Source organism: Nerophis lumbriciformis, linkage group LG38 (assembly GCF_033978685.3).
Source record: "Nerophis lumbriciformis linkage group LG38, RoL_Nlum_v2.1, whole genome shotgun sequence".
Lineage (NCBI taxonomy): Eukaryota > Metazoa > Chordata > Actinopteri > Syngnathiformes > Syngnathidae > Nerophis > Nerophis lumbriciformis.
Genome location: NC_084585.2, coordinates 7,245,953 through 7,272,499, shown reverse-complemented (window position 1 = coordinate 7,272,499; position 26,547 = coordinate 7,245,953). Strand labels below are relative to the sequence as shown.

The window sequence follows — 26,547 nt, the reverse complement described above, 5'->3', positions numbered from 1 at the left end:
CACATGCAGCGCTGTCATCAACAACACTGCAACTTCTCAAACCCTTTTAGACTACTTTCAGGCCATTGGCAGTACTCGGAATGGCCCTATTCCACTTTTTAATGTGCGATACTGCAAGGTTGTATATCATGCCAACAGTGGCGGGCGGTGCATTTTGTACTTGGGCCTTCAAGTAGGATATCTTGGCTCTTGGTGAAGGCGGTCGCATTCCCCTCCCCTCTCCGATTCTGCCCAAGCTTTCCTCTGTCATGACTTGGTCCATGGGTTTAGTTTTTCCAGAAGGCAACGGAAAGTTGGCTCGGGCGAGACGGGAATGTGAGTACATGATTGTTTATTACTCTCAAAAAAAGTACAAACGAAAAGCGCGCACAGTGGCGGAGAACAAACTATGAAACCAAAAGACTATAGCATTAATAAACAAAAACTTACTTGGCTTGGACTAAAGTTGCAGCATGAAAGATGGACATGAAAAAACAAGTGTCAGGAATGTGAAGAGCATAAATGTGGGGATGTCGCCACGAAGACAAACTGAAAACAATGAACTTAAATACTACAGGCATGACTAACGAAAACAGGTGCGTGACTCAAAATGTGAAACAGGTGCGTGACGTGACAGGTGAAAACTAATGGGTTGCTATGGTGACAAACAAGAGTGCACACAATGAGTCCAAACGTAAAACAGGTGAAACTAATGGGTAACCATGGAAACAAGACAGGGGAGTGAAAAGCCAGAAACTAAAGAGTCCAATAACTAAACTAAACAAAACATGACTAATACAAAACATGGTCACACAGACATGACAGCCTCTATGCTTTTGTCTTGTCTATACTTTTAAGAGCCACTTTTTCTGCACTATACTTTGTCAATCAATCAATCAATCAATGTTTACTTATATAGCCCTAAATCACAAGTGTCTCAAAGGGCTGCACAAGCCTCAGCTCAGGGCAAGAAAAAACTCAACCCAATGGGATAACAATGAGAAACCTTGGAGGGGACCGGATTTTCTGGATTAATACTTGGATTTTTTGGATTACGGACGTTTTTTGTTTTTTTGTGAAAGCCTATTTCGTAGAACGACCCTTTTTTGTACTGGATTCGGATTTAGATAACAGACTGGACTTGTGTTTGCTATAGGGATGTCCCGATCCAGGTTTTTGCACTTCCGATCCGATACCGATATTGTTTTTGCATTTCCGATCCGATACCGATACTGACCGATACTGGCCTATCCGAGCATGTATTAAAGTTTAAAGTTATGTAGCCTACTTAGTTGTCAGAATCATGTTGAAAAGGGTTTTAGTACTCTTGATAACAACTAGCCAGCTGAATTAGGGGAGTTTGAATAATACACAATGGTTGGTAACAAGAAACTGACCTGTTTATTCAAGGATAAACACAAAATAGACAAAATGATACATGACAAACAGAAATGGCATCATTAAACTAGGGCTGGGCGATATGGCCTTTTTTTAATATTGCGATATTTTAAGGCCATATTGCGATACACGATATATATCTCGATATTTTGCCTTAGCCTTGAATGAACACTTGATGCATATAATCACAGCAGTATGATGATTCTATGTGTTTTGATTGATTGATTGAGACTTTTATTAGTAGGTTGCACAGTGAAGTACATATTCCGTACAATTGACCACTAAATGGTAACACCCGAATAAGTTTTTCAACTTGTTTAAGTCGGGGTCCACTTAAATTGATTCATGATACAGATATATACTATCATATATATACTATCATCATAATACAGTCATCACACAAGATAATCACATTGAATTATTTACATTATTTATAATCCAGGGTGTGGAGGGGGGCGCCTGATGTAAGTGTCAAAAAGACAGCCAAAAGAGTTTGATATGAGAATAAATCTAAAGTTAAAATATAGGGTAGAAATGCACCCATTTGCAGGAAATGTAGTCTTGATTTTCAACATTTTCTTTCAAGGCTTGCATGTCTACATTAAAACATTCTTCTTCATACTGCATGAATATATGCTACTTTTAAACTTTCATGCAGAGAAGGAAATCACAACTAAAAAAATCACTAATTTTTTCATACGGTGTTGATGTGGAAATTTTTGCCTCGGCATTTTGATGGTGTGGACGTGTGGCACCGAATGGAGATAAGCGTCTCGACAGACGTCACAATATTTGAACAATGATGACGAAAACTGTTTTCTCTGTTGTGTCCGTGTGTGGAAAATTGTTATGCGCTTATTTTTTTTATTTGATTTTGTGCGTGGCATAGATTTGCTATGCGCAGAGGACGCTTAAACATTGCGCAATTGCACAGGCGCGCACCTTTAGAGGGAGCGTTGCTCGCACGGCTGCGCTAGCATCACAGCTAACGTTAGCCATGCTGCTACCTCTCTGCTCGGGGAGGACGTATACGTATGTGACGTATGACGTGACAGTATGTAACGTATGTCGTGACAGTATGTGACGTATGATGTGACAGTATAAAAAAATAAAAAATAAATAAAATAAAATAAAAATAAAATAAATAAACAAGAATAGCTAAATAAATAAATGTATATATATAAAAAAATGGGTATTTCTGTCTGTCATTCCGTCGTACATTTTTTTTTCCTTTTACGGAAGGTTTTTTGTAGAGAATAAATGACGAAAAAAACACTTAATTGAACGGTTTAAAAGAGGAGAAAACATGAAAAATGCGTTGCTCGCACGGCTGCGCTAGCATCACAGCTAACGTTAGCCATGCTGCTACCTCTCTGCTCGGGGAGGACGTATACGTATGTGACGTATGACGTGACAGTATGTGACGAATGACGTGACAGTATGTGACGTATGACGTGACAGTATGTGACGTGTGTAAGAAGGTGCGCTTGCTGTCTGTGAGAGGGAGACACAGGAAAGAGTGAGAAGAGCCTGTCGTGTAATGCCAGCAGCTAAAAGCAACTGCGTGAGAATCCACAGACCTGTGGATGTGTTGAAGGTGTGCTGGAAAATGCGGAACGGAAATTAGGGCGCAGCAGAAAAGTGGAATGTATTATTTAAATCGGTGCGTTGGAAAACACGGACCGGAGTTTTTTTTTAAACTGGATCTGGATCGGCATTTTCCCATGCCTTGCCAATTTTTGGCAAATATCCCTAGTTTGCTACCACCAGCAAGTGCCATCCTTATGGCACTCTCATCTAAATTTCTAACAATAAAAGATGCATCATTCTTTTTAATCTCATGACATCTTTAATCCTGTCTTTTCTTCCCCTCCACTCAGCGTAATATTCAAATCTCCAAATATAAAACCACGGCTTGTGGTTTAAGGAGAGCAAATCCTTGTCTTCTTGCAATCATACACAAAACAGCAACTTGGACACAAAGAGAATAATCAAATGTTCTGCCTTAACAGTCTTTGCCTCTTCCTCTTATTGCTTTATTCCCAATGTCACGCTTTGTGGCGACTTGGAATTTATTGCTTTATTCCCTAAGTCACCCTTTGCGGCGACTTAGAAGCGGAGTCTTTGCACAAAAACCACCAAGGTGAAACAAATACGAATGGGGAAACTTTCATTATGTGAGCCTAATCTTTCTTCCAAAACATATTTATGCAAAATATCACAGGCAGAAAGAGTGTTGTTTTTCTTCGTTTTGGTGCTGTCAAACAAGCCTAATAGTTTTCTAATAGGAGCTCACCTTTCATTTGAGTCAGTTGGTGAAGATTAGCCCAGGCAATTTTCTGCTTCAGATTCCATTATTAGAAGACTCCTGCTATCAGGAAGTTTCTCTTCATGAATAAAGAAAATAATTAGGGTTTTTTTTTCTACTTGACTTTGGATTATTATTACCTTGGGGCTATTGTTACCGTTATCTCTCCTTCTTAGTGATTTGTTGGGAATGTTGAGCAAGTGTCAGCATTTCAAATCAAACAGCAAGCGACAATCATCTGGTGTATCAGCTTTTGGAAAGCCACCATCATAATAGTCAATTTATGCAATTAGTTACCAAGACTTAACCCTTTATTTGACCTATTATATGGCTTTTGCTTTTGGGGAGAGTCCTTTGGATTTGTACTGGAGGAGCAACTTTAAATTTGATAAAGCTGCATCGATCCAGGCAGTGTTTGTCATGTGTCGCCATGGTGATGTAGTGTGTGTATGAATGCTACAACAGCTTCTTCTTCCTGGCTGGACATAAGTCCATAGATGAAACTTTGTTTCACTTATTATTATAGCTAGAGATGATAAATGCATTAAAATGTAATATCGGAAATTATCAGTATCGTTTTTTTTGTTATCGGTATCGTTTTTTTATTTTTATTTTTTATTTTTTTTTTATTAAATCAACATAAAAAACACAAGATACACTTACAATTAGTGCACCAACCCAAAAAAACTCCCTACTCCATTTACACTCATTCACACAAAAGGGTTGTTTCTTTCTGTTATTAATATTCTGGTTCCTACATTATATATCAATATATATCAATACAGTCTGCAAGGGATACAGTCCGTAAGCATACATGATTGTGCGTGCTGCTGGTCCACTAATAGTACTAACCTTTAACAGTTAATTTTACTCATTTTCATTAATTACTAGTTTCTATGTGACAGAGCTTTCGCCATTGCTGCTCCCAAGCTCTGGAACGACCTACCTCTGAGTGTTAGACAAGCCTCCTCTCTTCCTGTTTTTAAATCTCTCTTAAAAACATACTTTTATTTCATGGCTTTTAACACTGAGTGATATCCATCCTGCAATGGCGCCCCATAATACACCTGCTGTGAACCTGTTTTTATGTTTTTATGTTTTTATTTATTCTATTTTTATTTATTTATTTTTTTATCGTGTTCTGTTTGTGTTGAGTTGTTTGCTCGGTACTCGTTTTATCTTTTAACCTGTCCATTGTACAGCACTTTGGCTACCCCTGTGGTAAATTTTAAATGTGCTTTATAAATAAAGTTGATTTGATTTGATTTGATTTATGTAACTGTTTTTATATTTTATCTTTTTTATTCAAGAAAATGTTTTTAATTTATTTATCTTATTTTTTTTTTTTTTTTTTAAAGTACCTTATCTTCACCATACCTGGTTGTCCAAATTAGGCATAATAATGTGTTAATTCCACCACTGTATATATCGGTTGATATCGGTATCGGTTGATATCGGTATCGGTAATTAAAGAGTTGGACAATATCGGGATATCGGATATCGGCAAAAAGCCATTATCGGACATCCCTAATTAAAGCCACCCTAAGGTTAAGAGTTATGTTTAGTATAAATGTTTATAACCAGCAGAGGTGCTGTTGAGTAAGTCACCACTGGTTCAACTACGGCAAGTGGAAAAATGTGGCCTGCCAGCATCTTCAATTTGGACCACGAGACCGCACGAGTTCAGTAAACAATTTGGTATCCATATCACTTGTAGCCACATCTGCCCTGGGGTAAGCTACATTTGTAGCCACATCTGCCCTGGGGTAAGCTACATTTGTAGCCACATCTGCCCTGGGGTAATTTACATTTGTAGCCACATCTGCCCAGGGCGAAGCGACATTTGTAGCCACATCTGCCCTGGGGTAAGCTACATTTGTAGCCATATCTGCCCTGGGGTAAGCTACATTTGTAGCCACATCTGCCCTGGGGTAAGCTACATTTGTAGCCACATCTGCCCTGGGGTAAGCTACATTTGTAGCCACATCTGCCCTAAATTAAACTACATTTGTAGCCACATCTGCCCTGCGGTAAGCTACATTTGTAGCCACATCTGCCCTAAATTAAGCTCCATTTGTAGCCACATCAGTCCTAAATTAAGCTACATTTGTAGCCACATCTGCCCTGGGGTAAGATACATTTGTAGCCACATCTGCCTTAAATTAAGCTACATTTGTAGCCACATCTGCTCTGGGGTAAGCTACATTTGTAGCCACATCTGCCCTGGGGTAAGCTACATTTGTAGCCACATCTTCCCTGGGGTAAGCTACATTTGTAGCCACATCTGCCCTAAATTAAACTACATTTGTAGCCACATCTGTCCTGGGGTAAGCTACATTTGTAGCCACATCTGCCCTAAATTAAACTACATTTGTAGCCACATCTGTCCTGGGGTAAGCTACATTTGTAGCCACATCTGCCCTAAATTAAACTACATTTGTAGCCACATCTGCCATGGGGTAAGCTACATTTGTAGCCACATCTGCCCTAAATTAAGCTACATTTGTAGCCACATCTGCCCTGGGATAAGCTACATTTGTAGCTACATCTGCCATGGGGCAAGCTACATTTGTAGCCACATTTGCCCTGGGGTAAGCTACATTTGTAGCCACATCTGCCCTAAATTAAACTACATTTGTAGCCACATCTGTCCTGGGGTAAGCTACATTTGTAGCCACATCTGCCCTAAATTAAACTACATTTGTAGCCACATCTGTCCTGGGGTAAGCTACATTTGTAGCCACATCTGCCCTAAATTAAACTACATTTGTAGCCACATCTGTCCTGGGGTAAGCTACATTTGTAGCCACATCTGTCCTAAATTAAGCTCCATTTGTAGCCACATCTGCCCTGGGGTAAGCTACATTTGTAGCCACATCTGCCCGGGGTAAGCTACATTTGTATCCACATCTGCCCTGGGGTAAGCTACATTTGTAGCCACATCTGCCCAGGGCTAAGCTACATTTGTAGCCACATCTGCCCTGGGGTAAGCTACATTTGTAGCCACATCTGCCCAGGGCTAAGCTACATTTGTAGCCACATCTGCCCTGGGGTAAGCTACATTTGTAGCCACATCTGCCCGCCCTAAATTAAGCTCCATTTGTAGCCACATCTGTCCTAAATTAAGCTACATTTGTAGCCACATCTGTCCTGGGGTAAGCTACATTTGTAGCCACATCTGCCCTGGGGTAAGCTTACATTTGTAGCCACATCTGCCCTGGGGTAAGCTACATTTGTAGCCACATCTGCCCTAAGTAAAGCTACATTTGTAGCCACATCTGCCCTGGGGTAAGATCCATTTGTAGCCACATCTGCCCTGGGGTAAGCTCCATTTGTAACCACATCTGCCCAGGGATAATCTACATTTGTAGCCACATCTGCCCTGGGGTAAGCTACATTTGTAGCCATATCTGCCCTGGGGTAAGCTACATTTGTAGCCATATCTGCCCTGGGGTAAGCTACATTTGTAGCCACATCTGCCCTGGGGTAAGCTACATTTGTAGCCACATCTGCCCTGGGGTAAGCTACATTTGTAGCCTTATTTGCCCTAAATTAAGCTCCATTTGTAGCCACATCTGCCCTGGGGTAAGCTCCATTTGTAGCCACATCTGTCCTAAATTAAGCTACATTTGTAGCCACATCTGTCCTAAATTAAGCTACATTTGTAGCCACATCTGTCCTAAATTAAGCTACATTTGTAGCCACATCTGCCCTGAGGTAAGCTACATTTGTATCCACGTCTGCACTGGGGTAAGCTACATTTGTAGCTACATCTGCCCTAAATTAAACTACATTTGTAGCCACATCTGCCCTGGGGTAAGCTACATTTGTAGCCACATCTGCCTTAAGTTAAGCTACATTTGTAGCCGCATCTGCCCTAAGTTAAGATACATTTTTAGCCACATCTTCCCTGGGGTAAGATACATTTGTAGCCACATCTGCCTTAAGTTAAGCTACATTTGTAGCCACATCTGTCCTAAATTAAGCTCCATTTGTAGCCACATCTGCCCTGGGGTAAGCTACATTTGTAGCCACATCTGTCCTAAATTAAGCTCCGTTTGTAGCCACATCTGCCCTAAATTAAACTACATTTGTAGCCACATCTGTCCTGGGGTAAGCTACATTTGTAGCCACATCTGTCCTAAATTAAGCTCCATTTGTAGCCACATCTGCCCTGGGGTAAGCTACATTTGTAGCCACATCTGTCCTAAATTAAGCTCCGTTTGTAGCCACATCTGTCCTGGGGTAAGCTACATTTGTAGCCACATCTGCCCGCCCTAAATTAAGCTCCATTTGTAGCCACATCTGTCCTAAATTAAGCTACATTTGTAGCCACATCTGTCCTGGGGTAAGCTACATTTGTAGCCACATCTGCCCTGGGGTAAGCTTACATTTGTAGCCACATCTGCCCTGGGGTAAGCTACATTTGTAGCCACATCTGCCCTAAGTAAAGCTACATTTGTAGCCACATCTGCCCTGGGGTAAGATCCATTTGTAGCCACATCTGCCCTGGGGTAAGCTCCATTTGTAACCACATCTGCCCAGGGATAATCTACATTTGTAGCCACATCTGCCCTGGGGTAAGCTACATTTGTAGCCATATCTGCCCTGGGGTAAGCTACATTTGTAGCCATATCTGCCCTGGGGTAAGCTACATTTGTAGCCACATCTGCCCTGGGGTAAGCTACATTTGTAGCCACATCTGCCCTGGGGTAAGCTACATTTGTAGCCTTATTTGCCCTAAATTAAGCTCCATTTGTAGCCACATCTGCCCTGGGGTAAGCTCCATTTGTAGCCACATCTGTCCTAAATTAAGCTACATTTGTAGCCACATCTGTCCTAAATTAAGCTACATTTGTAGCCACATCTGTCCTAAATTAAGCTACATTTGTAGCCACATCTGCCCTGAGGTAAGCTACATTTGTATCCACGTCTGCACTGGGGTAAGCTACATTTGTAGCTACATCTGCCCTAAATTAAACTACATTTGTAGCCACATCTGCCCTGGGGTAAGCTACATTTGTAGCCACATCTGCCTTAAGTTAAGCTACATTTGTAGCCGCATCTGCCCTAAGTTAAGATACATTTTTAGCCACATCTTCCCTGGGGTAAGATACATTTGTAGCCACATCTGCCTTAAGTTAAGCTACATTTGTAGCCACATCTGTCCTAAATTAAGCTCCATTTGTAGCCACATCTGCCCTGGGGTAAGCTACATTTGTAGCCACATCTGTCCTAAATTAAGCTCCGTTTGTAGCCACATCTGTCCTGGGGTAAGCTACATTTGTAGCCACATCTGCCCTGGGGTAAGATACATTTATAGCCACATCTGCCTTAAGTTAAGCTACATTTGTAGCTACATCTGCCATGGGGTAAGCTACATTTGTAGCCACATCTGCCCTGGGGTAAGCTACATTTGTAGCCACATCTGCCCTAGGGTAAGCTACGTTTGTAGCCACATCTGCCCTGGGGTAAGATACATTTGTAGACACATCTGCCTTAAGTTAAGCTACATTTGTAGCCACATCTGTCCTGGGGTAAGCTACATTTGTAGCCACATCTGCCCTAAATTAAACTACATTTGTAGCCACATCTGTCCTGGGGTAAGCTACATTTGTAGCCACATCTGCCCTAAATTAAGCTCCATTTGTAGCCACATCTGCCCTAAATTAAGCTACATTTGTAGCCACATCTGTCCTAAATTAAGCTACATTTGTAGCCACATCTGCCCTAAATTAAGCTCCATTTGTAGCCACATCTGCCCTAAATTAAGCTCCATTTGTAGCCACATCTATCCTAAATTAAACTACATTTGTAGCCACATCTGTCCTGGGGTAAGCTACATTTGTAGCCACATCTGCCCTAAATTAAACTACATTTGTAGCCACATCTGTCCTGGGGTAAGCTACATTTGTAGCCACATCTGCCCTAAATTAAACTACATTTGTAGCCACATCTGTCCTGGGGTAAGCTACATTTGTAGCCACATCTGTCCTAAATTAAGCTCCATTTGTAGCCACATCTGCCCTGGGGTAAGCTACATTTGTAGCCACATCTGCCCGGGGTAAGCTACATTTGTATCCACATCTGCCCTGGGGTAAGCTACATTTGTAGCCACATCTGCCCAGGGCTAAGCTACATTTGTAGCCACATCTGCCCTGGGGTAAGCTACATTTGTAGCCACATCTGCCCAGGGCTAAGCTACATTTGTAGCCACATCTGCCCTGGGGTAAGCTACATTTGTATCCACGTCTGCACTGGGGTAAGCTACATTTGTAGCTACATCTGCCCTAAATTAAACTACATTTGTAGCCACATCTGCCCTGGGGTAAGCTACATTTGTAGCCACATCTGCCTTAAGTTAAGCTACATTTGTAGCCGCATCTGCCCTAAGTTAAGATACATTTTTAGCCACATCTTCCCTGGGGTAAGATACATTTGTAGCCACATCTGCCTTAAGTTAAGCTACATTTGTAGCCACATCTGTCCTAAATTAAGCTCCATTTGTAGCCACATCTGCCCTGGGGTAAGCTACATTTGTAGCCACATCTGTCCTAAATTAAGCTCCGTTTGTAGCCACATCTGTCCTGGGGTAAGCTACATTTGTAGCCACATCTGCCCTGGGGTAAGATACATTTATAGCCACATCTGCCTTAAGTTAAGCTACATTTGTAGCTACATCTGCCATGGGGTAAGCTACATTTGTAGCCACATCTGCCCTGGGGTAAGCTACATTTGTAGCCACATCTGCCCTAGGGTAAGCTACGTTTGTAGCCACATCTGCCCTGGGGTAAGATACATTTGTAGACACATCTGCCTTAAGTTAAGCTACATTTGTAGCCACATCTGTCCTGGGGTAAGCTACATTTGTAGCCACATCTGCCCTAAATTAAACTACATTTGTAGCCACATCTGTCCTGGGGTAAGCTACATTTGTAGCCACATCTGCCCTAAATTAAGCTCCATTTGTAGCCACATCTGCCCTAAATTAAGCTACATTTGTAGCCACATCTGCCCTAAATTAAGCTCCATTTGTAGCCACATCTGCCCTAAATTAAGCTCCATTTGTAGCCACATCTGTCCTAAATTAAGCTCCATTTGTAGCCACATCTGTCCTAAATTAAACTACATTTGTAGCCACATCTGTCCTAAATTAAGCTCCATTTGTAGCCACATCTGTCCTAAATTAAACTATATTTGTAGCCACATCTGTCCTGGGGTAAGCTACATTTGTAGCCACATCTGCCCTAAATTAAGCTCCATTTGTAGCCACATCTGTCCTAAATTAAGCTACATTTGTAGCCACATCTGCCCTAAATTAAGCTACATTTGTAGCCACATCTGCCCTAAATTAAGCTCCATTTGTAGCCACATCTGTCCTAAATTAAGCTACATTTGTAGCCACATCTGCCCTAAATTAAGCTCCATTTGTAGCCACATCTGCCCTAAATTAAGCTCCATTTGTAGCCACATCTGTCCTAAATTAAGCTCCATTTGTAGCCACATCTGTCCTAAATTAAACTACATTTGTAGCCACATCTGTCCTGGGGTAAGCTACATTTGTAGCCACATCTGCCCTAAATTAAGCTCCATTTGTAGCCACATCTGTCCTAAATTAAGCTACATTTGTAGCCACATCTGTCCTGGGGTAAGCTCCATTTGTAGCCACATCTGTCCTAAATTAAGCTCCATTTGTAGCCACATCTGTCCTAAATTAAGCTACATTTGTAGCCACATCTGTCCTGGGGTAAGCTCCATTTGTAGCCACATCTGTCCTGGGGTAAGCTCCATTTGTAGCCACATCTGTCCTGGGGTAAGCTACATTTGTAGCCACATCTGTCCTGGGGTAAGCTACATTTGTAGCCACATCTGCCCTGGGACAATTGGGACTTCCCTGACAGATAACAATACAAATATTTGGATCAAATTGAGACATACCTAAATGAAAATAATAGTGTCTGGGACAATCTGTGTGTTTTTAGCTGCTCTGAATAGTTTTATGCTCGTGCTTTCCTTGTGTAAAACATTCAAGTCGTAGCTAAACGCGTTCATTGGGGTCTTAAAGTTGTTCTAAGACAACCACGGACTCAACCAAGAGACCACTTGGCAACGGTCTTGCAATCACTCATCGACCTTCTATGAACCAGTCTGTCTTTGTGTGTTTGTGTGTTTGTGTGTTTGTGTGTGCAGACCCCGGCAGACTTCTATGAACCAGTCTGTGTTTGTGTGTTTGTGTGTGCAGACCCCGGCAGACCCCCTCCCTGTGCACTGAGCTGCAGGCCCAGGTGCTGCAGTGTTACGCAGACAATCCTCAGCAGACTCTGCTCTGCTCCAGCCTGGCCAAACAGTACATGAGCTGCGTGCAGCAGGCCAAGAAGGTAGGAGAGATCCTCCTGTGCGGGTGTTGGGGTAGGAGAGATATAGACACATATATAAGTGTAATAATAAGGCAACACATGATGTAAGACTTGTAAAGTCATTTTGATAGTAGGCTAATATAACTGATATAGACACATACATCATGTGTTGTCTTCATTATAACACTTATATAATACTTTTAAAGTCATTTTGATAGTAGGCTAATATAGACACTTACATCATGTGTTGTCTTTATTATAACAATTATATAAGACTTTTAAAGTCATTTTGATAGTAGGCTAATATAGACACTTACATCATGTGTTGTCTTTATTATAACAATTATATAAGACTTTTAAAGTCATTTTGATAGTAGGCTAATATAACTAATATAAACACTTACATCATGTGTTGTCTTCATTATAACAATTATATAAGACTTTTAAAGTCATTTTGATAGTAGGCTAATATAACTAATATAGACACTTACATCATGTGTTGTCTTCATTATAACACTAATATAAGAATTTTAAAGTCGTTTTGATAGTAGGCTAATATAACTAATATAGACACTTACATCATGTGTTGTCTTCATTATAACAATTATATAAGACTTTTAAAGTCATTTTGATAGTAGGCTAATATAGCTAATATAGACACACCATGTGCTGACTTCATTATAACACTTATATAAGACTTTTAAAGTAATTTTGATACGAGGCTAATATAACAAATATAGACACTTACATCATGTGTTGCCGTCATTATAACACTTATATAAGACTTTTAAAGTCATTTTGATAGTAGGCTAATATAGACACTTACATCATGTGTTGTCTTCATTATAACACTTATATAAGACTTTTAAAGTCATTTTGATAGTAGGCTAATATAACTAATATAGACACCTAAATCATGTGTTGCCTTCACTATAACACTTATATAAGACTTTTAAAGTCATTTTGATAGTAGGCGAATATAGCTAATATAGACACATCATGTGCTGACTTCATTATAACACTTATATAAGACTTCTAAAGCAATGTTGATAGTAGGCTAATATAGCTAATATAGACACTTACATCATGTGTTGCCTTCATTATAACACTTATATAAGACTTCTAAAGCAATGTTGATAGTAGGCTAATATAGCTAATATAAACACTTACATCATGTGTTGCCTTCATTATAACACTTATATAACATGTTTAAAGTCATTTTGATAGTAGGCTAATATAGCTAATATAGACACTTACATCATGTGTTGCCTTCATTATAACACTTATATAAGACTTCTAAAGCAATGTTGATAGTAGGCTAATATAGCTAATATAAACACTTACATCATGTGTTGCCTTCATTATAACACTTATACAACATGTTTAAAGTCATTTTGATAGTAGGCTAATATAGCTAATATAGACACTTACATCATGTGTTGCCTTCATTATAACACTTATATAAGACTTTCAAAAGTATTTTTTATAGTAGGCTAATATAACTAATATAGACACTTACATCATGTGCTGACTTCATTATAACACTTATATAAGACTTTTAAAGTCATTTTGATAGTAGGCTAATATAACTAATATAGAGAGTTACATCATGTGTTGTCTTCATTATAACACTTATATAAGACTTTTAAAGTCATTTTGATAGTAGGCTAATATAGCTAATATAGACACACCATGTGCTGACTTCATTATAACACTTATATAAGACTTTTAAAGTAATTTTGATACGAGGCTAATATAACAAATATAGACACTTACATCATGTGTTGCCGTCATTATAACACTTATATAAGACTTTTAAAGTCATTTTGATAGTAGGCTAATATAACTAATATAGACACTTAAATCATGTGTTGCCTTCACTATAACACTTATATAAGACTTTTAAAGTCATTTTGATAGTAGGCGAATATAGCTAATATAGACACTTACATCATGTGTTGTCTTCATTATAACACTTATATAAGACTTTTAAAGTCATTTTGATAGTAGGCGAATATAGCTAATATAGACACATCATGTGCTGACTTCATTATAACACTTATATAAGACTTCTAAAGCAATGTTGATAGTAGGCTAATATAGCTAATATAGACACTTACATCATGTGTTGCCTTCATTATAACACTTATATAACATGTTTAAAGTCATTTTGATAGTAGGCTAATATAGCTAATATAGACACTTACATCATGTGTTGCCTTCATTATAACACTTATATAACATGTTTAAAGTCATTTTGATAGTAGGCTAATATAGCTCATATAGACACTAACATCATGTGTTGCCTTCATTATAACACTTATATAAGACTTTCAAAAGTATTTTTTATAGTAGGCTAATATAACTAATATAGACACTTACATCATGTGCTGACTTCATTATAACACTTATATAAGACTTTTAAAGTCATTTTGATAGTAGGCTAATATAACTAATATAGAGAGTTACATCATGTGTTGCCTTCATTATAACACTTATTCAAGACTTTTAAAGTAATTTTGATAGTAGGCTAATATAGACACTAACAACATGTGTTGTCTTCATTATAACACTTATATAAGACTTTTAAAGTCATTTTGATAGTAGGCTAATATAGACACTTACATCATGTGTTGCCTTCATTCAATCAATCAATCAATGTTTATTTATATAGCCCTAAATCACAAGTGTCTCAAAGGGCTGCACAAGCCACAACGACAGAGCCCACATAAGGGCAAGGAAAAACTCACCCCAGTGGGACGTCGATGTGAATGACTATGAGAAACCTTGGAGAGGACCGCATATGTGGGTAACCCCCCCCCCCTCTCTAGGGGAGACCGAATGCAATGGATGTCGAGTGGGTCTAACATAATATTGTGAGAGTACAGTCCATAGTGGATCCAACATAACAGTAAGAGTCCAGTCCACAGTGGGGTCAGCAGGAAACCATCCCGAGCGGAGACGGGTCAGCAGCGCAGAGATGTTCCCAACCGATACACAGGCGAACGGTCCACCCCGGGTCCCGACCCCGGACAGCCAGCACCCCATCCATGGCCACCGGACCTGTGTGTCTCCCCCTCCACAAGGGATAGGGGGGAGCAGAGGAGAAAAGAAAAGAAACGGCAGATCAACTGGTCTAAAAAAAGGGGGGCTATTCAAAGGCTAGAGTATACAATTATAACACTTTAATGAGGCTTTTAATTTTTTGCGGCTCCAGACAGATTACATTTTGAATTTTTTGGTCCAATATGGCTCTTTCAACATTTTGTGTTGCTGACCCCTGGCCTGCACTGGTTGCCAGTCAAACACTGATGGCATCTATTAAACAAGACAAGAAGCAAGGAATCAAACAGAGACAGAATTAATTGTGGCTCAATTGAGGAGAAACGTCTGGGCTGTACTCTTGTGCAGTCTCCATCACGCCTGATTACATGGCAACAGCTGTTTCTAAGGGAGGGGGGGTCGTAAACAGCCATCGCCTTTGATTACAAACAGTTCAAAGAAAAGGTCGTAAACAGTTCACAGAAAAGGTCGTAAAACGGTTCAAAGAAGAGGTCCCTGGAGGGGAGTCAGGTCCTGCTTCCTCTCCGCTTTGTAGCTCTCGGGTCAAGACAAAATCTTTCTGTGGATTACAATACATCAAAGAAACAGAACACCTTCATGTTGCTTCCCATCCTACACAGTGGGGTTTTACAAGCCTTCTTCTTGGTAGGATCAAAGACAGCTTTTGTCTTCTCGCCGGGAACTCACGGCAACACAAAGTTTTGTGATAACTTATTCTGGCAAGTACTACATTTTTTTTTTACGGTTAAAGGGGAACATTATCACCAGACCTATGTAAGCGTCAATATATACCTTGATGTTGCAGAAAAAAGACCATATTTTTTTTTAACCGATTTCCGAACTCTAAATGGGTGAATTTTGGCGAATTAAACGCCTTTCTAGTACTCGCTCTCGGAGCGATGACGTCACAACGTGACGTCACATCGGGAAGCAATCCGCCATTTTCTCAAACACCGAGTCAAATCAGCTCTGTTATTTTCCGTTTTTTCGACTGTTTTCCGTACCTTGGAGACATCATGCCTCGTCGGTGTGTTGTCGGAGGGTGTAACAACACGAACAGGGACGGATTCAAGTTGCACCAGTGGCCCAAAGATGCCAAAGTGGCAAGAAATTGGACGTTTGTTCCGCACAATTTACCGACGAAAGCTATGCTACGACAGAGATGGCAAGAATGTGTGGATATCCTGCGACACTCAAAGCAGATGCATTTCCAACCATAAAGTCAAAGAAATCTGCCGCCAGACCCCCATTGAATCTGCCGGAGTGTGTGAGCAATTCAGGGACTAAGGACCTCGCTAGCACGGCAAGCAATGGCGGCAGTTTGTTCCCGCAGACGAGCGAGCTAAACCCTCCTGGATGTCTTGGCTCACACCGTCCCTTATGCCACCGAAGATGATCAAGAGAAGAATATCGACCCTAGCTTCCCTGGCCTGCTGACATGAGGGTATGTCTACAGAATATATTAATTGATGAAAATTGGGCTGTCTGCACTCTCAAAGTGCATGTTGTTGCCAAATGTATTTCATATGCTGTAAACCTAGTTCATAGTTGTTAGTTTCCTTTAATGCCAAACAAACACATACCAATCGTTGGTTAGAAGGCGATCGCCGAATTCGTCCTCGCTTTCTCCCGTGTCGTTTTCGTCGGTTTCGCTTGCATACGGTTCAAACCGATATGGCTCAATAGCTTCAGTTTCTTCTTCAATTTCGTTTTCGCTACCTGCCTCCACACTACAACCATCCGTTTCAATACATGCGTAATCTGTTGAATCGCTTAAGCCGCTGAAATCCGAGTCTGAATCCGAGCTAATGTCGCTATAGCTTGCTGTTCTTTCCGCCATGTTTGTTTGTGTTGGCATCACTATGTGACGTCACAGGAAAATGGACGGGTGTATATAACGATGGTTAAAATCAGGCACTTTGAAGCTTTTTTTAGGGATTATTGCGTGATGGGTAAAATTTTGAAAAAAAACTTCGAAAAATAAAATAAGCCACTGGGAACTGATTTTTAATGGTTTTAACCCTTCTGAAATTGTGATAATGTTCCCCTTTAAAAAAAAAAAAAACTGGCAGCTTAGTGGTGCTGTTTTTCCATTTACAGTAATACGTTGTGAAAACCACCGTGAATTTTACAGTAAAATTCTGGCGACTAAGCTGCCATTTTTATTACACCAAAAAAAAAAAAACAGTGGTACTGTTTTTCCGTTTACCATATTATGTTGTAAATACAAATCATTCTATATTTTACAGTAACATTCTGGTGACTAAGTAGACATTTTTTTACTGTAAAATCTGCAGTGTATGACAAAATATATATAATAATTAAAGCTGCAAGCAGCGTTGGTCGGGCCCGCGTATTTGGCAGGTGCTAGTCCTAAGTGTCCCAATACTTTTGTCCAGTTTTAGTAGTAAGTGTCCCAATACTTTTGTCAAGTTGTAGTCCTAAGTGTCCCAATACATTTGTCAAGTTTTAATCCTAAGTGTCCCAATACTTTTGTCCAGTTTTAGTCCTAAGTGTCCCAAAACATTTGTCCAGTTTTAGTCCTAAGTGTCCCAATACTTTTGTCCAGTGGTAGTTCTATGTGTCCCAATACTTTTGTCAAGTTTTAGTCCCAAGTGGCCCAATACTTTTGTCAAGTTTTAGTCCTAAGTGTCCCAATACTTTCGTCCAGTGGTAATCCGAAGTGTCCCAATATTTATGTCACGTTGTAGTCAAGTGTCCCAATACTTTTGTCAAGTTTTAGTCCCAAGTTTCCCAATACTTTTGTCAAGTTTTAGTCCCAAGTGGCCCAAAACTTTTGTCAAGTTTTAGTCCCAAGTTTCCCAATACTTTTGTCAAGTTGTAGTCCCAAGTGTCCCAATACTTTTGTCCAGTTGTCGTCCTAAGTGTCCCAATACTTTTGTCCGGTGGTAGTCATAAGTGTCCCAAGACTTTTGTCTAGTGTACCTACCTAGTCTGCATTGTGTGGGCACGCTGGTGCTTCCTGCTTTTAAGCAGCCATCTTACAAAAACAGCAGCGCAGCAGCATCAGCGCAGTGGGTCTTTGAAGGGTCATAAAATCAAAACCGGAGCAGTTAGAAAAATTATTTCGATAACTTTTATTTGGAAGGGTTCAATCTCTCTCCTGTGTTAGTTTGAAACCGAAACGACAAACGCGCTCAGAGGAGATAGTTTTTGAAGAAAGGTGACCGGTTTTTACAAAAATGTTGTTTTGAAGGGGGAATAGCAAACTTCCTGTTGATTTTTGCTGGGGGTTGTCAATTTATGAAATGTAGGTCTAAGTGAGACCTACGGAGAGGTTTTTGTTTCATGTCTCTCCGACCTTCCCAGTGTCATTTTTTTCTTCCGAGGAGCAGTTTTTTCTCCGTTTTATTCAAAAATTGCTCTGGAGCGCAATTTTTAAATTTGGGGTTAGGTTTTTTTATTAGATCGCAATTTTTGCCAGTCCTGATGTGTGTGTTCAGTTCTGTGAGTTTTGAAGCGTGTTAAGGGGGTCAAATTACAGCGCAAAGAGGCAAAAGTGACTGTTTTTAGTACTTTTTTGTCTTGAAGGGGGAATTGCCAACTTCCTGTTGATTTCTGCCCGATAATATACAATTATGAAAACTAGGTCTAAGTCAGACCTACATACAGGTTTTTGTTTCATGTCTCTCCGATCTTCCTAGTGGTAGATATAGGCAGTCTAGTTTGTTTTTTTTCCTAGGGGGCGCTAGAGCGCAATTTTGAGTTTTGGGGTTTGGTTTTTTTTTTAAAAAAAGGTAATTTTCGCAGGTCCTGATGTGTGGGTCAAATATGGTGAGTTTTGAAGCATGTTAAGTGGGTCAAATTACAGTTTGTTGTGGCGGCGGAAGAATAAAGAATAATTAAAGCTGCAAGCAGCGTTGTTCGGGCCCGCGTATTTGGCAGGTGCTAGTCCTAAGTGTCCCAATACTTTTGTCTACTTTTAGTCATAAGTGTCCCAAGACTTTTGTCTAGTGTACCTACCTTGTCTGCATTGTGTGGGCACGTTGGTGCTTCCTGCTCTTGAGCAGCCATCTTTAAAAAAACAGCACCGCAGGAGCATCAGTGCAGCGGGTCTTTGAAGGGTCATAAAATCAAAACCGGAGCAGGTATTAAAAAGCTGTTCTATACTTTTATACACAAGGGTTCAATCTCTCTCCTGTGTTAGTTTGAAGCCGAAACGACAAACGCGCTCAGAGGAGATAGATTTTGAAGAAAGGTGACCGGTTTTTACAAACATTTTGTTTTGAAGGGGGAATAGCAAACTTCCTGTTGATTTTTGCTGGGGGTTGTCAATTTATGAAATGTAGGTCTAAGTGAGACCTACATATAGGTTTTTGTTTCATGTCTCTCCGACCTTCCCAGTGGGAGTTACAGGCAGTTTTGTCATTTTTTTCTTCAGAGGAGCAGTTTTTTCTCCGTTTTATTCAAAAATTGCTCTAGAGCGCAATTTTTAAATTTGGAGTTAGGTTTTTTTATTAGATCACAATTTTTGCCAGTCCTGATGTGTGTGTTCAGTTCGGTGAGTTTTGAAGCGTTTTAAGGGGGTCAAATTACAGCTCAAAGAGGCAAAAGTGACTGTTTTTAGTACTTTTTTGTCTTGAAGGGGGAATTGCCAACTTCCTGTTGATTTCTGCACGATAATATACAATTATGAAAACTAGGTCTAAGTCAGACCTACATACAGGTTTTTGTTTCATGTCTCTCCGATCTTCCTAGTGGTAGATATAGGCAGTCTAGTTTGTTTTTTTCCTAGGGGGCGCTAAAGCGCAATTTTGAGTTTTGGGGTTTGGTTTTTTTTTTTTAAAAAAAGGTAATTTTCGCAGGTCCTGATGTGTGGGTCAAATATGGTGAGTTTTGAAGCATGTTAAGTGGGTCAAATTACAGTTTGTTGTGGCGGCGGAAGAATATACAATGGGCCATGCGGGCCCTAATAATCATTTATTATTCGCTGTTACAAGCATCCCTCAATGAAATGAGGATTTGTTGGCGCTTTATTCTATTTCCAACTGCGTGTCGAAGAGGACAGACAGCTAGCAGAGTGAAAGTGATACATCAGAACAAGAAAGTGAAAATCCTTCCAATCTTTGCTGCAAATCAGTTGATGAAGAGTATTTGATCTGTGTTAGTTTTAAGAGCAATTATTGGGCAGACATAAAACTCTCCAGCTGTCCAATGGAAGATTACACCCTTATTAGTCTATTGAAATCCATTTTGCAATTCAAAGCGTTGAGAAGCATTCTTCTCTCTGTTGATGCTTTTAAATGTTAACGTTCCGACCCACAGCTTATCTCCAAAGTGCTTATTTTACCCAATTTTTCCATCAAACTAACAATAACAGTGGCAGAATCAACTGATAAGCAAGGGGTAAAAGGAAGAAAACAATAGTCTGGCGAGCGCTGACAATAAAAGCAGTCTTTCCAAAAGAGCCATTTTGCCACTGGAATGGTGATAAAGGTATGTTAGGGTATTTGTGTTAGTGTTGGATTCATTCAAAAGGCAAAACGCTTCCACTTTCCCGTGTTGCGACATTTCCACCAGGAATTTACACTTCAATGCAGTTTGTCACAGTACAGAATGTTGTCTTCTTTTCCTTGCAATATTCTGGTGGGACAAAAGCATACTTGCCAACCTTGAGACCTCCGATTTCGGGAGGTGGGGGGCGTGGTCGGGGGTGGGGCAGGGGCGTGGTTAATATATATATATATATATATATATATATATATATATATATATATATATATATATAAATAAATAAAAGAAATACTTGAATTTCAGTGTTCATTTATTTACACATTTACACACACATAACACTCATCTACTCATTGTTGAGTTAAGGGTTGAATTGTCCATCCTTGTTCTATTCTCTGTCACTATTTCAGAACACACACATTATACAAATATACATTATAAAATCAATAATAAAACAGGAGCTCTAATTTGGGAGTCTGAATTAGGATCAGAAGTTCCTATATAAACATTGCGCACTCACGTCGCCTTTTTGTGTTGATTACTGCAGCTGTGCACTGGATTCATTCACAAATACAAACTACAACTCACAAACACATTAGAGTTAGGCTCCACCATCAGAATGTGTACTTAAACTTATAAAGATCACATGGATATTATTCAGTGAGTTGATTCACCAAAACTAACCTGTTATACAGGAGGAAAAAGCACACAGGACGTTTCAATTGTTCACAGACTGGTCGCGCTCATCAGAATGACAAGACACTTCCGGTCTGCAGGTGATAGCATTCAATTGGGAAGAAACGCCCTACTGCCCCCTACTGACCAATGTGAATACTGATAAATGTGTAATGACAGCTCCAAAAACGAATTCAAACCACAAAATAAAATAAATAAATCAACACAAAAATGTGACACATTATGGGTGGGTCACATATGCATGTACAGTAGATGGCAGTATTGTCCTGTTTAAAAGTGTCACAACATTGCTGTTTACGGCAGACGAACTGCTTTACGGGGGACGAAAACTTGACTGCTGTTGTTGTGTGTTGTTACCGCGCTGGGAGGACGTTAATGAAACTGCCTAACAATAAACCCACATAAGAAACCAAGAACTCGCCCTCCATCATTAGCTGTTTATATTGTGGGAAAGCGGACGTGAGAACAGGCTGTCAACACGTCACTCAGGTCCGCATGGAGCTGGAGGGGGCCTGGCCTCCAGCTCCGCCTGAATTTCGGGAGTTTTTCGGGAGAAAATTTGTCCCGGGAGGTTTTCGGGAGAGGCGCTGAATTTCGGGAGTCTCCCGGAAAATCCGGGAGGGTTGGCAAGTATGGACAGAAGGGACGATTCTCTCTCCACTATTTAGACCTTGTACTACTGTGGTGGATACCCTCACACACGGAGTTGGCAACCCAACATGTTGAAAGAGACATATTGGACCAAAAATACGACAAAAAAGGAAAATCTGTGTGGAGCCGTAAAACATTAAAGTGGTATAATGAAGGCAACACATGATGTGAATGTTTGTATCAAAATGACTTTAATAGTCTTATATAAGTGTTATAATGAAGACAACACATGATGTAAGTGTCTATAATAGCTATATTAGCCTACTATCAAAATGACTTTAAAGTCTTATATAAGTGTAATAATGAAGACAACACATGATGTAAGTGTCTATAATAGCTAAATTAGCCTACTATCAAAATGACTTTAAAAGTCTTATATAAGTCTTATAATGAAGACAACACATGATGTAAGTGTCTATATTAGCTTTATTAGCCTACTATCAAAATGACTTTAAAAGTCTTATATAAGTCTTATAATGAAGACAACACATGATGTAAGTGCCTATATTAGCCTACTATCAAAATGACTTTAAAAGTCCTATATACGTGTTATAATGAAGGCAACACATGATGTAAGTGTCTATATTAGCTTTATTAGCCTACTATCAAAATTACTTTAAAAGTCTTATATAAGTGTTATAATGAAGACAACACATGATGTAAGTGTATATATTAGCTATATTAGCCTACTATCAAAATGACTTTAAAAGTCTTATATAAGTGTTATAATGAAGACAACACATGATGTAAGTGTCTATATTAGCCTACTATCAAAATGACTTTAAAAGTCCTATATAAGTGTTATAATGAAGACAACACATGTTGTAAGTGTCTATATTAGCTATATTAGCCTACTATCAAAATGACTTTAAAAGTCCTATATAAGTGTTATAATGAAGACAACACATGATGTAAGTGTCTATATTAGCCTACTATCAAAATGACTTTAAAAGTCCTATATTAGTGTTAAAATTAAGACAACACATGTTGCAAGTGTCTATATTAGCTATATTAGCCTACTATCAAAATGACTTTAAAAGTCTTATATAAGTCTTATAATGAAGACAACACATGATGTAAGTGTCTATATTAGCTATATTAGCCTACTATCAAAATTACTTTAAAAGTCGTATATAAGTGTTATAATGAAGACAACACATGATGTAAGTGTGTATATTAGCTACATTAGCCTACTATCAAAATTACTTTAAAAGTCTTATTTAAGTGTTAAAATGAAGACAACACATGATGTAAGTGTGTATATTAGCTATATTAGCCTACTATCAAAATGACTTTAAAAGTCCTATATAAGTGTTATAATGAAGACAACACATGATGTAAGTGTCTATATTAGCTATATTAGCCTACTATCAAAATGACTTTAAAAGTCCTATATAAGTGTTATAATGTAGACAACACATGATGTAAGTGTCTATATTAGCCTACTATCAAAATGACTTTAAAAGTCCTATATACGTGTTATAATGAAGACAACACATGTTGTAAGTGTCTATATTAGCTATATTAGCCTACTATCAAAATGACTTTAAAAGTCTCATATAAGTCTTACAATGAAGACAACACATGATGTAAGTGTCTATATTAGCTATATTAGCCAACTATCAAAATGACTTTAAAAGTCGTATATAAGTGTTATAATGAAGACAACACATGACGTAAGTGTCTATATTAGCCTACTCTCAAAATGACTTTAAAAGTCTTATATAAGTGTTATAATGAAGACAACACATGATGTAAGTATCTATATTAGCTTTATTAGCCTACTATCAAAATTACTTTAAAAGTCCTATATTAGTGTTAAAATTAAGACAACACATGTTGTGTCTATATTAGCTATATTAGCCTACCATCAAAATGACTTTAAAAGTCTTATATAAGTCTTATAATGAAGACAACACATGATGTAAGTGTCTATATTAGCCTACTATCAAAATGACTTTAAAAGTCTTATATAAGTGTTATAATGAAGACAACACATGATGTAAGTATCTATATTAGCTTTATTAGCCTACTATCAAAATTACTTTAAAAGTCCTATATTAGTGTTAAAATTAAGACAACACATGTTGTGTCTATATTAGCTATATTAGCCTACCATCAAAATGACTTTAAAAGTCTTATATAAGTCTTATAATGAAGACAACACATGATGTAAGTGTCTATATTAGCCTACTATCAAAATGACTTTAAAAGTCTTATATAAGTGTTATAATGAAGACAACACATGATGTAAGTGTCTATATTAGCTCTATTAGCCTACTATCAAAATGACTATGTGTCGCAGGCTGACACATAGTATCTTTGTTGACAGAAATGTTGTAATGTGATATTCATTCTACACATTTTTACAACATCAGAAAACATTAGTGAAACTTCTCAATGGGTGAGATAACTCCTGGAAATGACTGTCTTAGAATGGCCAAAGGTATAGATGTGTGTGTCCAAGTTAAAGGAAACTGTCTTCTTCTAATGGATTTAATACAGTTTTTGCAAGCTGGGTAACGTTTGCTGTGATCTGGAACAACATGGCACACAACCAACTATGCAGCCAATATTACATGCAGATAATGTGTCATGAGACATGCAAATATAAATTAAATACACAGAGGACATTAGTAAAGGAAATTAAATGAGCTATGTGCATACAGCTAGCCTAAATAGCGTGTTAGCATGGATAAGTGACCAAACATGCCTGATTAGCACTCCACATAAGTCAATAACATCAACAAAGATCACCCAGTATAAAACATTTGGTGGACAAAACGAGACAACAAAGGAGTGGCATAAAACACGTCTTTCAGTGGCAGCGTCGGAGAAAGTTGTGCATGTAAACAAACTGTTGTGTCACAGTGCACACAACTACGGTGAGTTCAGGGACCGCCAAAATTAGTAGGGCATATACTCTCAACACTGAAGCATGTTTAATACAAACAGTGGGATTTCTAACAATTAGGAAGGTTTGTGTCATGTTTGTCCTTCTAACAGAAACCATACCGGTTCAGTTCAGTTTACTGTGGTATGGTTCAAGCAATCAATGAGTGTACAGGTGGACCCTCCACCACACTGCCCTAATGTGGGGGGTACAGGTGGGATGTTTATGGACCCTAAAGAATAAATGTGTACCGAAATGAAGGACCTGGCTTACAACATTACTGTGCCGAAGGAAATCCCTGTGATTGACGTTTTTCCAGGAAATGAGCAAATGACAATACTGTATCAATCAATCAATCAATGTTTATTTATATAGCCCTAAATCACAAGTGTCTCAAAGGGCTGCACAAGCCACAACGACATCCTCGGTACAAAGCCCACATAAGGGCAAGGAATAACTCACCCCAGTGGGACGTCGATGTGAATGACTATGAGAAACCTTGGAGAGGACCGCATATGTGGGTAACCCCCCCCCTCTAGGGGAGACCGAAAGCAATGGATGTCGAGTGGGTCTGACATAATATTGTGAGAGTCCAGTCCATAGTGGATCCAACATAATAGTAAGAGTCCAGTCCATAGTGGGGCCAGCAGGACACCATCCCGAGCGGAGACGGGTCAGCAGCGCAGAGATGTTCCCAGCCGATGCACAGGCGAGCGGTCCACCCCGGGTCCCGACTCTGGACAGCCAGCACTTCATCCATGACCACCGGACCTGTGCCCCCCCCCCCTCCACAAGGAAAAGGGTAGCAGAGGAGAAAAGAAAAGAAACGGCAGATCAACTGGTCCAACAGGGGGGCTATTTAAAGGCTAGAGTATACAAATGAGTTTTAAGATGGGACTTAAATGCTTCTACTGAGGTAGCATCTCTAATTGTTACCGGGAGGGCATTCCATAGTACTGGAGCCCGAATAGAAAACGCTCTATAGCCCGCAGACTTTTTTTGGGCTCTGGGAATCACTAATAAGCCGGAGTTCTTTGAACGCAGATTTCTTGCCGGGACATATGGTACAATGCAATCGACAAGATAGGACGGAGCTAGACCGTGTAGTATTTTATACGTAAGTAGTAAAACCTTAAAGTCAATAACATCAACAAAGACCACCCTTTGTGCATTCACGCACAGTATAAAACATTTGGTGGACAAAACGAGACAACAAAGGAGTGGCATAAAACACGTCTTTCTGTGGCAGCGTCGGAGAAAGTGGTGCATGTAAACAAACTGTTGTGTCACAGTGCACAGAACTACGGTGAGTTCAGGGACCGCCAAAATTAGTAGGGCATATACTCTCAACACTGAAGCATGTTTAATACAAACAGTGGGATTTCTAACAATTAGGAAGGTTTGTGTCATGTTTGTCCTTCTAACAGAAACCATACCGGTTCAGTTCAGTTTACTGTGGTATGGTTCAAGCAATCAATGAGTGTACAGGTGGACCCTCCACCATACTGCTCTAATTTGGGGGTACAGGTGGGATGTTTATGGACCCTAAAGAATAAATGTGTCCTGGCTTACGTTACTCTTCACAACATTACTGTGCCGAAGGAAATCCCTGTGATTGACGTTTTCCAGGAAATGAGCAAATGACAATACTGTATGAGTTATGGCTTCACATATCAACAACATTGTGAGTTATTAAAGTTCCATTCAACATTTCAAAGGTCTGGAAAGTC

General features: G+C 39.4%; 1 protein-coding gene across 2 annotated transcripts in view; it reads left to right on the top strand.

Annotated features, from left to right (window-relative positions):
• LOC133578245 (MICOS complex subunit mic25-a-like) overlaps positions 1-26,547 on the top strand; it is a 135,330-nt gene that overhangs the window by 84,669 nt on the left and 24,114 nt on the right. For both annotated transcript variants that reach the window (XM_061932512.1, XM_061932513.2), the window contains one exon: positions 11,928-12,063. In XM_061932512.1, coding sequence (XP_061788496.1) covers positions 11,928-12,063 — 136 coding nt within the window. The remainder of the gene's footprint in view (positions 1-11,927; positions 12,064-26,547) is intronic.